This window comes from Balaenoptera musculus, chromosome 6 (genome assembly GCF_009873245.2).
Source record: "Balaenoptera musculus isolate JJ_BM4_2016_0621 chromosome 6, mBalMus1.pri.v3, whole genome shotgun sequence".
In the NCBI taxonomy this organism is placed as follows: domain Eukaryota; kingdom Metazoa; phylum Chordata; class Mammalia; order Artiodactyla; family Balaenopteridae; genus Balaenoptera; species Balaenoptera musculus.
Window position 1 is genome coordinate 106,532,907 of NC_045790.1, and position 16,407 is coordinate 106,549,313.

At 38.8% G+C, this 16,407-nt stretch overlaps 1 protein-coding gene across 10 annotated transcripts in view; it reads right to left on the bottom strand.

The window, feature by feature from the left end:
• Window positions 1-16,407, bottom strand: part of MAPKAP1 (MAPK associated protein 1) — a 237,572-nt gene that overhangs the window by 181,184 nt on the left and 39,981 nt on the right. For all 10 annotated transcript variants that reach the window (XM_036855298.1, XM_036855302.1, XM_036855294.1 and 7 more), the window contains one exon: window positions 10,123-10,271. In XM_036855298.1, coding sequence (XP_036711193.1) covers window positions 10,123-10,271 — 149 coding nt within the window. The remainder of the gene's footprint in view (window positions 1-10,122; window positions 10,272-16,407) is intronic.

The following is a 16,407-nucleotide window of genomic DNA, read 5'->3' on the forward strand; positions in this document are numbered from 1 at the left end:
GTCCTTCCTGTTGAAGAAGGCAGTGAAATTTTATCACAGCTATTGCTATTCATAAATCTTATATCTATTTTAATTCAATCTGGCCCTAGCCTCTGAGTCGCTGCACCACAATTTGATTACTATAACCATACTTTTTAACTGCTGTCAGGAAAGACAGCGCCTTATACAAACATCTGCTGGAACACATGCCTGCGTTCTCCAGCACCAGCCTTAAATCACGCTCTGGTGATGAATCTTTATCTGACACTAATACTTTTTAACTTCATACAGACAATTAAAATGAATTGTAGCTAAATGCACATATAACAAATCAATTTAATCTCTGGTTGCATAGTACCATATTTTGCAAATTTCCTAAATTTACTTTCTTACATGTATCTTTGTCTAGGTGTTAAAACTTCAATTTAACAGAAAGGAGTGGAGATATTAATAAAACACTGCTCTTATGATACTGCCATGTAGCTGCAAGCCTCAGAGAGTAATGACATTTGAAATTTATCACTGCCATTTTTTAAAAAGTCCACATTTATGTGTGGAGAGTGCCAAGCTGGGCTTCATTAAAGAGTGACCAAAGTTGCCCTCTAGGAATTAATACAATCAAAATTTAGACAAACTCACCTAGGATAACAAACTGGGTGAACGTCACTGCTGCCTCCCAATTCCAGTCTTCCGTATCGACCTATACTGCAGTACCTACCACATTTACTCTACAGTTAGTTGTTCATGGGTCTGTTCCTCTGCTCAATCAGATGTACCTGAAGTCATGGACCACTGTCATAGTCCCAGCACAGGGCACAACCCTGACTATGAAGGGTGGTTCCTCCACTTGTTGGCTCTATGGCCACTCTTATCTTCAAATTCCTCTATGGTGGTTAGCCCTGTCTGATTCATCAGTGCCTAGCACAGAGCCAGTATGTCATAAACATTTAAAATGAACCAGTACAATGTGGGCACTTAGTAAATAATTTGTTGGATGGATGGATGGACGGATGAATGAATCCACTCTGCATACCAGGAAGATCAGTGGAAAGAAAAAAGCATTTGTGGGACATACACTAGATTTGGTGTGTAAAGCATTCCTCTTCCCCAGCCCCTATATCTCATCATTTCTTTATTACATGTAAGAAAATTGAGGCTTACAAAATGCAGTAACTCACCCAACAGACGCAATTGATAATAAGAGCTAAACCAGTCTGTCAGATTTCAAGTTCACTGGTAAAGGGAAAATTATTCTGTTTTTAAATTTTGAAAAATTTCAATTCTTAATAATATTTTGTTTACTGCATAACAATGACTGTAAAACAGTCTAAGAAAGAAAGCTGTGGTAATGGAATAAGGAGTTGAATACCAGCTCTGCCAAACACTAGTGGGATCTCCTTGAGCAAGTCACTTTCTCTTTCTGAGCCTCAGTTTCCTCATCTGTAAAATGGAGATAATGCTCCCTCCATCACAGTTTTGTTATGATCAATTAAAAGAGGAAAGTAGCAACATATATGTAGAAGATCAATTCTTCAAGAGTTCAAGTTTTCCCATCTATAACCTTCTACACGTCACTGATGTCAATTACCTCTCTATCACAAAACTATGGAATCTTAAAGCCAAAAGGAATCCAAGAGATCACCTAAGTCAAGTTCCTCCTTCTAAACATGCAGAAACTGAGGCTCTGTCAGAGAGATGGGAGGTGCCCTGTCCCAGACTCCATAGTATGGCCAGGGCTAAAACATCTTTCATGTCTGTGTTCTTTCCACCACATGGTCTTCTAGTACTTGAACTCAGGTTTCCATTTTGTAAATATGAATGCCATTAAGAATGAAAATTAAAATCTCTAAGGATTAGAACACCTAGATTCTATGCCCAGCTGGGTGACCCTAAGCTGTCATTTGATATTTCTGGATAGCTGTTTTCAAGATAATAAAATCAGGGCCTAGTACTTTGAGCGACTAGATAATCTCTCCATTGCAAATTATGCAGAGCGAGGTGCCCCAGATGAGAAAGCTCAGTATAAAATCCCACCATCCCCAGTCCCCACCACACCTATAAAACAGATTGTCTCCCATGCTTTCCCTGGGGACTCAGTGTTTGATATTCATTCCAACCAGATTTCGTCTGCTAATCTTGTAATTAATTAGCCAGGAAGAGGGTAGTACCACAACAGTAATCTCGTTATAACAAAAATATGTCCACGTTTTACCTCTTATTCCCCTAACGTCCAAGAATTACAATCAATATATTTTCTTAAATGACACCTGACATCGGCCTCATTTAAAATTACTCTCTCATTTTCTCCTCTTAATGGCCTGATGAGCTGAGAGTATAGCTCATCTCAGGCATCTGAGAGTATAGCCCTGTCTCAGAGAAGAGGTGACCCACTTCTAGGGCGATTCCTTAGCCAAAGTTCCAAAGCTGGCTATGAAGCGGAAGCAAAAAAGAGGCTCCTGCCTCCTAGCCCACCCTCATCTCAGAGATCACTGCCTCAGACGCCCCAAATACAAACCAAACAAACAGGGTGCACCCTACCCCCTCCAGAAAAGAATATGTGTAGTGTCTTCAAGGACATGGTAACAGGCTATGATCTGTCATCAGTAGGCCCAAACCAGCTCAAGACGGTAACTTCTGCCTCATCCTCGGCCCTCTTTCAGTGCTTCCTAATTCAGGGATGGTATCGTCGTCTATTCAGTTCCTCAAGCCAGAATTTGATCTAGAAATCATCCTTGAAACTCCTTTCTCCCCCGTTCCCTGCCATATAATCAATCCATCATCAAGTCCTATCACTTTTACCAACTAAATATCTCTTGCATTCATCTACTCCTTCTCCATTTCCAATAAGTAAGCCCAAGTTATCATCTTTCTTACCTGGACCACTGCAAAAAGTTTCTTGATTGGTCTCTCTAGCCTCACAAACCCTTCTCAAGTGTATTCCCTTCAGCAGAGCTTCAGCGCTCTTTTCAAAATACAAACCTGATTACCTTCCCTCCTCATTAAACTTGTTCAAGGCTTTCCCATACTCTTCGATTACAGAGGACACTTCTACCAGCCACTTGTGGTCTGCCCCTGCAGCTTCACCTTGCACCACAATCTACCTCACCCTTGGGTCTCCAGTTACACAGCCTTTTCTTCCAGTTCCCCCAAATTTCCAAGCTCCCCCTTGCCTCAGATCCTCTGTGTCTTCTTTCTCCTCACACTTCACCTAGCTAGTTCTTAGCCTTCAGCTCTCAGGTCAAGAGGCACCTTCACAAGGATAACCATTTCTGACCCCGCCCCAGACTAGGTCAGATGCCCTTACGATAACTCTCTCAAAGCCCCAAGTATCTCTCCTGGAACTTGGTAATTAATTGGCTTTGATTATATATACTATGACTGCAATTTTACACTTTGTTTGGTGATTATTTACATAACATCTATCCTCCTGCCAAGAGAGGAAGCTTCATGAGGTCAGAAACCAGATCTGTTTTTGCTCACTACTGTATCCAGATTTTACTTAACAGTGCCTGGTACATAGTAGACCCTCACTAAATAGGAAGTAAATGAATGGCAATGTGGTAAAAGGAAATGAATACATCTCTCAGCACTGACCATATACCAGGACTTTGCTATGTATGCATTTATAATTTTCATTAAATACTCACAACAACATTTTCTGATAAGTATCATTAACCTCATTTTATAGATATGAAAACAGGCTTAAAGAGGCAAAGTGATTTGCCCAGTATCACACAGCTAGTAAATGGCAAAGTTAGAATTCTAACCCAAGCCTGACAAACATGTTCTTCCCACCGCAAAATTCTGCCTTCCTTTGAAAAGCCTCTCAGTTGATGGTGAATTCTACCTCTGAAGGGAGTTTCTAGAAGACGGCTCCACAATCACAGGAAGCCTCCACAGACTGGCAGGGCTCAGAACAAAATGCAGAAATGAGGCCTGGACAGAAAGAGCTCAAAGTGGAATAAGCTAGTTTTAAGAGCTAAGCCTTGAGAATTTAACTTCAGAATAGGATGCTGAAAATGCTTTTTTTTTTGAAAATGCTTTCTTTTTGTTGTAAGATTCCTATTTAATTCATTTTGAATACCACCCAGGCAAAAATCCCAAAGTCGGCCCTCAGGATTTTCAGTATAATGTCGAGCAACAGGAAGAGCACTGCCTTAGTATAATGGTAAGGGGGAAATAATCTCAGTAAAATCCATTTTTAGGGCTTCCCTGGTGGCGCAGTGGTTAAGAATCCGCCTGCCAATGCAGGGGATACGGGCTCGAGCCCTGGTCCAGGAAAATCCCACATGCCGCAGAGCAACTAAGCCGGTGCGCCACAACTACTGAGTCTGCGCTCTAGAGCCTGCAAGCCACAACTACTGAAGCCTGCGCTCTAGAGCCCGTGCTCCACAACAAGAGAAGCCACCGCAATGAGAAGCTTGCGCACCGCAATGAAGAGTAGCCCCCACTAACTGCAACTAGAGAAAGCCCGTGCGCAGCAACGAAGACCCAACGCAGCCAAAAATAAATAAATAAATAAATTTATTTAAAAAAAAAATTTTAAACACATTTTTAAATTAATGAATTTGGTCCTTTTATTGGTATACCACAGTGTGTAAAAAGGTAGTAAATATCTAATATCTTGCTTTAGAACTAGAACAGACTAATAAAAACTGGTCTATAAAAAGGAAGACTAACAAAATACAGTCACAGAGATAAGTTGCCAAGAGAGTAACTGCTGAAATGATGTTGGGACTTTACTCTCCTTTACTGAAAAAGGTATGTAAAATGAAGCCAATGGAAAAGTGAGACAAACAGCTCCTAATTCAAAATACAGAGTTACCTTAGATATTCCCTCTTTCTCCTCTCCCTCTCTCTCTCTCTCTCTGAGACCGATGCAGCCAACTGCAATCTCAGCCACCTCCTCTGGTGGGGGAGGACAGGGGTGGCTGGCGGGGAGCGGGGGGAGGGTATTGGTCAGAGAAAAGAAGCAAGGTCAAAGGCCAGAACGTCCTTAGGCTCAAGGCCATGCCTCAGCTCAGGCAGCAATAAGCAAAAGCTGCTGTCTGGAAACACAACCAGCACTAAGAAGTCTAGGTTATAATTTTTCGGAAAGAGATCCTGAAACTAAAGTAGCTTAACTTATTAGAGGGGACCATTCCCACGATAATAGCAAATATTCCAAGTTCAGATGAGGAGCATTTTCCTCTAAAGGCAATTCGCTGACCTTTTCTGAGTTTGCAACATTTCTCAGTGGCTTCAAGCTTTCTGCAAAGTTTTAAGTGACTTCCTTTGAAGAGAGCTATTTAATGCCAATGATTGTAGAAAACATTTGTTCATAATTATCCAGACATAGACTGGAACAATGCTGAAACAAGAGCAGCATGCAAAAATGTATTTAAGGACTATCATCCCAAAATGCTGCTAAAAGCTATTAACCAGTATGTGTTAATTGCCACAGCATTCATATTAATTTTCACTTCAGGCTCGACACTGTGGAATATTTCCCCTGATACATTTTAAACAAAGTTTAATTTAAGGAACTGCTTCTATCAACACTTATGAAAATTAACAGCCAAGCAATTAGCACTCATGAATTATCCCTTCCCCCATGCTCTCTGCAGCTTCCCTGTTAAAACAGTTTCTAACAGAGAAATGGTTACTTTCTAGCAAGTTAACACAATCAAAGTCAGTTGTCTGTATGAACTAGCACTGGTTCTGCTTTTTAAAGCACTTGTCAAGGCAAACATGCTCCTTATATTTAGAGTATAATTTAGCTAAGTCAAATAAGTAAAATATTTAACATTTTACTAAACTGCCAAGCAATTACTAATATCAAACTACCCTCTCACCTGATGTTTAAAAAATAGCCATTGCAAAAACAAAAAAACAAAAAAACAAAAAAGGAAGTAATTACTTGTCTTAATCTTCCTATTTCAAGTTAAAGGTCAAAACCCCACTGGACTGACTCCCTGGACTTCTACAAGCAGACCACCTTCAGCCAGTCTGCTGTACATCTTGTGTAATGATGCTAAACTCCTAGTTTTAAGAGCACATTTCCTCTCACTCAATCCTGTCAACAATCTAATGAAGTACAAAGGAGAGACCGCATCACTGGCCTCACCCTTTACAGAGAGAGAAAGAGGCAGAAGTGGGGTATTTGCTGAGCGCTTCCTATGTGCTATATCTCAATACTCATCAGGAAGACACACTACCACCATCTCATTCCACATACAAGGACTGCAGCTTCATGAGGTTAAGTAACTAGCCTGAAGTCATACCACTAAGTGGTGGAATTAGGATTTAAACTCAGACCTTACTACATAATAGATCTGCTTACAAACTAAATTACACTGCCTCTCCCCGTGCTAGGTGCTTTATCCTATTTGATGGTCTCATCAGCTTTGTTAGGAAGGAACTCTTAATTTCTTTGCACAGGTAAAGAAACTGAGGTTCAGTGAGGTGAAAAACCTGACTGAGGTGACACAACTGATAATCAGTACCATTTCTTTGTCAGTAACTGTACTGACAGGAGATGGGTATCTGAACTTCTAAGGGTCTACTGATGATGATAATATTTGTAAACTCAGTTTAACCAAAATAGTGATGACAATGTACTAGCTAAAGCTTCTCAAGTGATAAGGCATGGGAAAGGGGTTAGATACTTTTTAAAATAAGACCTCTTTTGAAAAAGGTGGAGAGACAGGGCAGAAATCCACATATTCAGGGGCACTTAAATCAGTGCTGAATGTTTTACTGCCTGTCACTCCTTCATCACTTCAGAGCAACTCCCTGTCATACCCAACATTTCCCACTTTCAGTGAGATCAGAGGGACGGGCACAAGAATTTTCCTATTGTCTCACCTCTAAAACAGAGGTTGGTTTTGTTAATGAAGCTATTCAGAGGTCCTGTTTTTAACAAGCCCAAAGAATTTAGGCAGATGGCTGAGCCTTGTTTTGCCTTGTCTGGCTAAGCATTCCCTAAAACCACTTGCAATCTGTCCTGGTCTTTTTTCAAATGATCAGTAAACAGAGTTATTAATAACCTATGAATCTAAAACAGTCACGGATAGCACTGCCAATTTGCCAAAAAGATAATATAAACATAGTAATAAACCTGATCAAAAAACTGTAAAAATTACAATAAAGCATATACCTAAGTACGGCCTTTCCCTCTCTACATGCCTTCAAGAAATTATTAACCAACCACAGTTTTTAAAAAAATCAAATTATTAACCAGCTACAGGAACCAAAAACTATTTGAAAGTATTCGCTTTAATTTAGTACAATAACTAAGAGATGTTTACCCTTAGAATCACTAAAACCCACAATTCAGTTTGCACAAATCCTTAAAGATGCCTGCTTACTTACAATGTAACTGTAAAGCCACACCAAAAACAAAACCCTTTTTTCAAATCCAATGCTAGTTTAATCATAAGGAGGATTTCACAGCAGTTAGTCTCTTGAGGAAATAGATAATTAAGTAGTTTTTTAGCATATTTAATTAGACCCCAAACTCTTCCCTGTCCCCTTCTCTCCCCAATTATGTACCATTTGCCCAAGAGACCTAAGCAACTCAGTTAATTATGTAAATAAGGCAAGCGTTATTCCCAAGAAAAGCATTGTGAATATTTGTAGCGGAAAGAACCACATATTTTAGTGGCTTTAACAAACCTTTGCAAAAAAAAGGGGGGGGGGGGACTATCAAAACACATGAGAAACTCTTACATTTGAGGCAAGAAACAGGGAGTTCAATGACAAGATGGTGAATCATTAAAACAGGACACTCATTTCACTTCTTAAATATGAGCTGAATAAAAATAAAATAATTCTAAGTTACAACAGTAACAAAAATTTAGTGCTGAACGTCAAATGATTTATGGGAAGAATCAATCTGGAAATTATTAAAGTCGACTCTCACAGAAAAGGCTTTATTATCAAGGGGTTGACATGATCTTAACTCTCGAGGCAGCCATGGTGCTGTTATAACTACTACAATCCCATTATTATGCAATCACAAAATGCTAATTTCATCATTTTGAGGTGTTATTTGAATAGTCATTTTAATTTCTAGGTTACGAAAAGGCTTGACTCAAGTATAATTCTCTATTAATCATTGAGATGTCATTGAATATCATATTGATGCATTTCACAAAGATAGACTAATTTAATATGTACAATACAATATCCTTCAAATATTAGCCACTTTCATTACACATCTGCCAAATGCATCAATATTAAATAATAGATGAGAACAAGGGTTTAATTGTGTTTTAGCAATTGTAATATGTAGGATAATAAAAAAAATAGCACTGCGTCACAAGATAGACTTATCGATATATAAATCTTTCTTAATCAATTGTGCAATGGTGACTGGGCCATGCTCACATCCTTTGCTGATTACAAATAGACTTGATATGACAAAAACATCGAGAGTCGTAAGTGTAAACACATATCTAGCAAAAATAATTCCTTTGTGACTGAGGAAATGGCTTCTTTATTTTATTTTTTAATTTCAAGTTAGGTATATATAACAAGCAGAGTTCACAACCTTCTAACAAATCCAAATCCTAAGTAATTTATAATAGAATCTAATAGTATAATGAAAATTCTAGAATATAGTATTTTAAAAGATCTGTGCTACTTTGTTGGCATCACAGCATTATCAAATACTAATTACTCCAACAATTAATTGCATCCTCAAACAATGAGATGATAGGCAATGGAAGCAAATAAATTCTAGCCATGTAACCTAATCCCAATAATAACATCTCACATATCTAAATGAATCGATTGTAGTAGTTAAGAAAAAAATCCCCTACAGTCCAACTCACTAGTTTCCAGAGGCTGACATTCCTGTCCCCTAGGGGGACCCTTCCTCCTCTTTGCTGCATTCCACAAGAAGAAGCAGGAGAAGGTGGCAGGGGCAGGCTGAAGAATAGCTCTTCACAGGATACAATCTCTAATTTACTGGAAGTACTTTCTTATGTTTTTTGGAGAAAACTCCTGAGCATATTAGGATTTTATGCTATTTATGCATTTTGTTTCTAGTTTTTGTTCCCCTTCCCCGCCAACATCAATAACCTCACGTGCCAATGTCCATATATGCTTACTTAAACCAATGGAAACATGCTGAATTGTATGAGGTGAAAGTGTTTCAAAGAAAAAACATCTCCTTGCTCAAAGATGACAACTGACAGAAACAGCATATAACCAGGACTTGATTATAAAAAGTGCAAACATAAGCAAAGAGCTGTATGTTTATTAATTGCAATGGTGTTGAAATAAGACAAATTGTACACAGTCCCTCCAGGCAACAAGCTATCACTCAGCACGCCCACACCACTGCCAGACAGCAAACATAATGGCAATAAATATAAAAATCAACTGCTACTGTCCTGAAAGAAACCCAGCTCAGCTCAGCACAGAGACAAAGAATGGCAGGGAATGGGGAAGAGAGGGTCCTGCATGTATTGATAGAACTATATTCCACCTAAAATAGTGGCCATTTTTCTAAAAGGAAAACAAACACACTTTAATTTAGCAACTGTCAGAACAAACAGGAAAAAATTAAGTCATCCTGCATAGCAAGTGTCAAACAAGATTCAATAAAACACTGACATGCAAAGCAATGTCTTAGAATTCTGAAATGAAGCTCTCACCTCTACAATTTCTGGAGTTATAATCAAGAATCAGACAAGACAACCCAAACCGTCTCCCAGAACCACTTTCAAGGCTTTCCAAACAGTCAGACCTTGATTAATCACAGTCCAACTAACCCAAACCTTAGGAGAGAAACACTTAGGAGATAAAACAGGAACACACACACACACACACACACACACACACACACACACACACACACACAACCTCCAGAGATAAAACAGGAACACACACACACACACACACACACACACACACACACTTATCTCCAGACTGTTTTTGTTTTCATCCTTCCAAACATATTACTGTGGAAACCACATTAAGCCCAAATCCAGACCTTTTTACAGCCTCAGTCTTAGGAAATGTGAGTGACATTCTATATTTACTGAGTCCCTTTTGAAACCCTAAATCTAATAAGAATAAGAATAAGAATAATAACCAACAATAATTCCATACAATTGAGGTTTTACCTAAAGGGATAGTTTCACGTTTACTTACCTTGCCATCAAATTTGGAATACTCATTAAAGGGGTTATTCAGCTGCAGAGGACACTGCTCCAGGCGTACAGATAATATTGACTGCTTTCCAGAATGTGGAGGTTTCTCTTTGAGCGACTTTTTTTCAAATAGTGACTTTAACTCCTGGGCTGTGATACAAGAGGAAGATAAAAACATCTTTGTGATTACAACACAGAGATAGCCTGTCCACCTTCCCTAAAAAGTCTTCCTTGGAATCTTAAGGAGGGAGTGTCCAAGACATGTTTAGGTCAGATATGTGCAAAAAGTCTCACATATATGTCTGTGCACTGAAAGAGCAGAGCACTGAAAAACACATAGGTCAGGTTTGTCAACTTAGAAAGACTAGGGTTTAAGGAAGGGGGCAGAGGTCAGACAAGCCAACAGAACAGCCATTTTGTAAGAGCACTCACAGCTGTGAGACCTGAGATTCAGCCTGGCTTTGCCACTAACAGATAGATGTGTGATACTGGACCATTCACTAAACCTCTCTGGACTTGTCAAACCAGATTATCTTGAAGATCTCTCCTGGCTCTAATATGTGATTTTGAAGTTCTAGTTCTTCAAGGTCAAGGTCCACCTCTTAATCCTCTCACACTTTCCAATGACACCTAGCACACAATCTGGGTGACAAAGATGAGGAGGAGGAAAAGGAGAAAGAGTATTTTTAATAATAATAGCTAACATTTACTGAGCAAACCAATGTATCTCATCTAATCCTCATAACAAGCTTATGAGGTAGATATTTGCATTATCTCAATTCTGTCAACTGGAAACTGAAGCGTAGAATATTTTGATTAGCCCTAGGCCACACAGCCGGTAAGTAGCAGGGCTCAGATTTGCACCCAGCCATGGCTCTTAGCCATTAGGCACTAATGAACAAAGTAGACCTTCAATAAATTTTGTTGCATGAATCAATGAATAAAATAATGATTGAAGGAATTCAGATTAAGTTATTAAATCAAAACCTTCAGCACTTATTCATTAGTGAACCAAGACAAGTTAGTTCCGTATCTTCTCAAAGATCATTTCATCCTCTATATTAATTTGAATGTCATTTAAGGTGATAGCTGGATGATAAGTACATGGGGGTTCATTATACTTTATATTTTGTGATGTTAGAAAATTTCCATACTTTACACTTTAAATGAATCAATCTTAGATCTTAAAATGTGCAATAAATAAGTTCAACCCATTCCATTCTTGAGCATAGCCACCTTGAACTGAGATCAAACATAACTGTGAAATAGTCACTTGGAACTTTTTAAAAAGGTAACAAAATTATTTTCAACAAACCAGTGGGGGAACTTTATCAAATGAGTCCTTATAGATTTAAGGGGCAAACCTGGAGAAAAGGATCTAATTCTTTTTTAAAATGTGGCACTTGACTATCCAATCCAGATTCTGAATATGTAAGTACATGTAATCAACAGATTAATATGTTAATTATACATTAATACCAACAGATTACTGCACATTTGAAAAAGTTTTAGATTACTATTAAAGTGGTATTTTAAATATTGGAAGTACTATTCTACCTGTACTCTATCAATAATTTTATTGCTACACTTTGGAAAAGAATAATCCTTTATTAAATACCTACTAGGAAAAAGCAAAAACAAAAAACCTACTAGGGGCCAGGAACAATGCCAGGTGTCTTCTCACCCTGTCCTCACAATGATCCTGAAAGACAGGTTACCAATAGCTCCATGAAGAAACTGAGGTGTAGCAAACATAAGTCACTTATCCAAGTCATTCTACTGTTATCAGTAGGGTTAAGTGTGAAGTGATGATGTATTAACTCTTCCATTCTCAGACTAATTCACACTTAGACCTCTCTCCTCAGCCTGTGACATTTTCCCACTTCCTCTTTTGCTTCCTACATCATGGAGAAACAGAAACAACCAAAAGAGAACTTTTGCATGCTCTCACCTGCACTTCCTCCCGCCTTCCCTCCCATCACAACATGGATGAACTGCCTATGCCCCTATCAGATCAGCCCCTCCTTTGTGCACTAGATTCCATCCACTCTTGCCGACTCAAGGGCATCAATCAAGCAATTCTCTTCCATCTCGCTTCCATGTTCAATTTTTCCCTCTTATTGGGTTAGTCTCATCAGCATATAGATACTGAAATACTACTCATTAAAAAAAAAATAATTCTCCTGTACTTCCATAGTCCCGCCCAGTTACTACCCTATTTTTCTGCTCCTCAAAATGGTTGTCTATATTCTTGCTGTCTAATTTTTCTCCTCCCATTCACACAAACCCACTCCAATCAGGCATTCAGGCTCCACCACTTCATCAAAGCAGCTTTCAATGAAGTCACCAATGGTTCCCCTGTTGCTAAATCTACTGGTCAATTTTTTTTGTTTGTTTGTTTTGTTTTGTTTTAATTTTATTTTATTTATGGCTGTGTTGGGTCTTCGTTTCTGTGCGAGGGCTTTCTCTAGTTGTGGCAAGTGGGGGCCACTCTTCATCGCGGTGCGCGGGCCTCTCACTATCGCGGCCTCTCTTGTTGCAGAGCACAGGCTCCAGACACGCAGGCTCAGTAGTTGTGGCTCACGGGCCTAGTCGCGCCACGGCATGTGGGATCTTCCCAGACCAGGGCTCGAACCCGTGTCCCCCGCATTGGCAGGCAGATTCTCAACCACTGCGCCACCAGGGAAGCCCTACTGGTCAATTTTTAATCCTCATCTTACAAGACCTCTTGGTAGCATTTGACATTTCACTCCTTCCTTTCTGGAATCTTTTTCTTCACTTGCTGTCCAGGCTACTCCTCCTCAGTCTCCTTGCTGATTCTTCTTCCTTTTTCCCTCAGATCTTTGGCATTCCCCAAGGCATAGTGTTTGGGTCTTTTCTTTATCTACATTCACTCCCTCAGTGATCTCATCCAGTCTTATGATTTTATATACCACTTCAGGGAATTCCCTGGTGGTCCAGTGGTTAGGAATCCGGGCTTTCACTGCCGGGGGCCAGGGTTCGACCCCTGGTTGAGGAACTAAGATCCTGCAAGCTGCATGGCAGGGCCAATAAAATAAAATAAATAGGTAAATACCATTTTACAAGAGGCAAAACTAAATTGCAGTGATACAAATCAGAACAATGATTGCCTTTGGGGAGGAGACTAACTAGAAAGAGGCACGAGGGAACTTTTCTGGGGTACAGAAATGCTGTATACTTGACTGGAATGCTAGTTACACAGGTGTATGTTTGGCGAAAGTCATCAAACTGTACATTTAATACCTATACATTTCCATATATGTACAGCATACCTCAGTTAAAAAATAAATAAGGGAAAACCTAAATAAATAAATATCCTCTGTATGCTGATAACTTCTAAATGATTATTCCTAAAATTATAGATTTAACTTCATATTTCGCACCTCCACTTGGATGTCCAATAGGTATCTCAAACTTTACATGTCCGTAACCAAACTCTTGATCTTCCCCACAAACCCACCCCTCCCACAATTTTCTTCTCATTTAATGGCAACTCAATTCTGCTAGGCAAAAAACTTGGGTGTCATTCCACTTTTCTCTTTCTCGCACATCCTATCCATCAACAGAAACTTAAGAAGATATCCAGAACCACCTATAGCTACCAAAGCTGGATTATTACCACCACCTTCAAACTGGTCGTTTCCACCCTTGCCTCCCCCACCCCAACCCAGACCACTGTCTCTTCCCAACACAGCAGCCAATGAGTCTTTTACAATACAAGTTATAGGGACTTCCCTGGTGATACATTGGTTAAGCCTCCACGCTTCCACTGCAGGGGGCGCGGGTTCAACCCCTGGTCAGGAAACTAAGCTCCCGCATGCCGCGTGGTGCAGCCAAAATTTTTTTAAATTTTAAAAAAGAAAAATAAAGTTATAAACTTCAGAATAAGAAGAAAATTGATAAATCTGATGACATAAAAATAAAAACTTCCTAATATATAAAGATTCTCAAAGTAGAGAAGATACTGACCAACAACCCAATAGAAAAATGGACAAGAAATATATAATATCCACAGAAAAAGAAATTCAAATAGCTCTTAAACAAATGGAAAGATGTTCAACCACATTCATAATAAGAAATATGCAAATTAAAACTATACTACGAGGGACTTCCCTGGTGGTGCAGTGGTTAAGAATCTGCCTGCCAATGCAGGGGACACAGGTTCAAGCCCTGGTCCGGGAAGATCCCACATGCCGCGGAGCAACTAAGTCTGTGTGCCACAACTACTGAGCCTGTGCTCTAGAGCCTGCGAGCCACAACTATTCAGCCCATGTGCCACAACTACTGAAGCCCGTGCACCTAGAGCCCGGGCTCCACAACAGGAGAAGCCACCACAATGAGAAGCCCGCACACCGCAACGAAGAGTAGCCCCGGCTCACCGCAACTAGAGAAAGCCCACGCGCAGCAACGAAGACCCAACACAGCCATAAATAAATAAATACATACATTAAAAAAAAACAGAAAACTATACTATGATACCATTCCACTTCTATCAGGAAATAGACACTCGACACATTACTAGAGGGAATGCAAAACAGCAAAATCTCAATAAAGGAGAATGTAACAATGTCAAAGAAAACCACATATTTACCCCTTGGCCCAACAATAAATACCACTTTCAGGATTCTGATCCTAGAGACACTGGCAAAAAAAACAAAACAAAACAAAACTAATATGCATGACGCTTTCCACTGCAGTCCCATTTGCAACAGCAAAAGCCTGAAAACTATCAAATATCCCTCAACAAGGGACTGGTTGGCTAAACTATGGTACAACCACATCATGAAACCTATCTCTATGTATTGCTCCAGAGTAATTCTCAGGATGTGTTGCTAAATGAAAAATGGGTTGCATAAAATAGTGTGTATTATGCTATCTTTAATTTAAAAAGAGGGGGATATGAATGTAAATATGCTTATATATATTTGTAAGTGGACAGAAAAGCCAAAACCTTTTTTAAAATGACTATCTAAAAGAGTAGAAGACAAGGAATGAGGCTAGATTTCTCTGGTTTACCTTGTTTTATGTATTTAACTTTACAACCATGTAAATGTTTTGTGTAATTAATAAAGAAAAAGTGCAACCTTTAAAAATAAAAGCAAAATGAAAAATGAACTTAAGTGTAATATTTAGTTGGCAGTTTAACTACAAAGAGAGGAATTATTTTAAGTAACTTTATCACATAGCAATTTGACTGTACATTCCCTAATGGAACATATCAAAAAGACAAAAAAAAAATCTTAAACTATTTTCACTAATCATAATGTTAATAATAACATTGGTATTTCTATTCTGGAACCAAGATTTTCAGCATGAGAAAGGATACATAAACATAAAATCAAAAGTAAAAATTATTTTTTTCTGAGCTCTACTCCCTGAAAAGGCCTACAAGGAAAACAAAAATCAATCCAGGGAGCACCCCTAGAGCTCAGCTGTGGTCTCTTAATGCCACTTACCACTAAAAAGAATCAAGACTCCCTGGAAAAACAGCTGATTTCAGATTTGGGGAAGAAAATGTGCAAGATGAACCTGCAACATCTTGTTATACAAGAAAGCAAGGAAACTATGAAAGATTACTGGAATTGTGTCAAAAGAACTTAGCAGCAAATGTGAAGGGACTCACTATACAAAGGGACAATTTCAGCATAAAAAAAGAATAATTGCAATGAATTGAAAAATATAAATTATGCTTAAAAACCCATGAGTGCATAATGATACAAAGGGAAAAAAACCCTCATTGGTCATCTACATGGGATGCTAGGGAACAAACTCTTCATTCTGAAAACAACTGACAAAGGTAAAGAAGCAAGCATTTACCCTGCTGTTCTTGTAAGGACTATACCTGAGGATAGCCAAATAATAGATTAGGGAAAGTTCTTTATATAAAACAAGTTGATAAAATTAGAAATCACTATTTCACACCTCTTAATGAAATAATGAATCTAGTTGATACTCATTAATGGCCACTAAAACTATCAGATGAAAAGCTGATGGGAGTAATTTAATAATGGATGGATAACGCCTGATTCCACCATCAATTTTGTCACAAAAAACACTGTAAGACATTCCATGTTTCCTAAAATGATGCAATAGGAAATACAGATCAGCATGTACACAGTATTCTTACCAAAAATCAAACTTCAATCTGAGCAATTCTGTAGATCTAACCACCAGTTTATAGGAAATAAAGAGGACAGAGGAACATATTAAATGAGACCATGGGGATATGATTAGCAAAAGCCAGAATGTAGGAAATACTACGGGA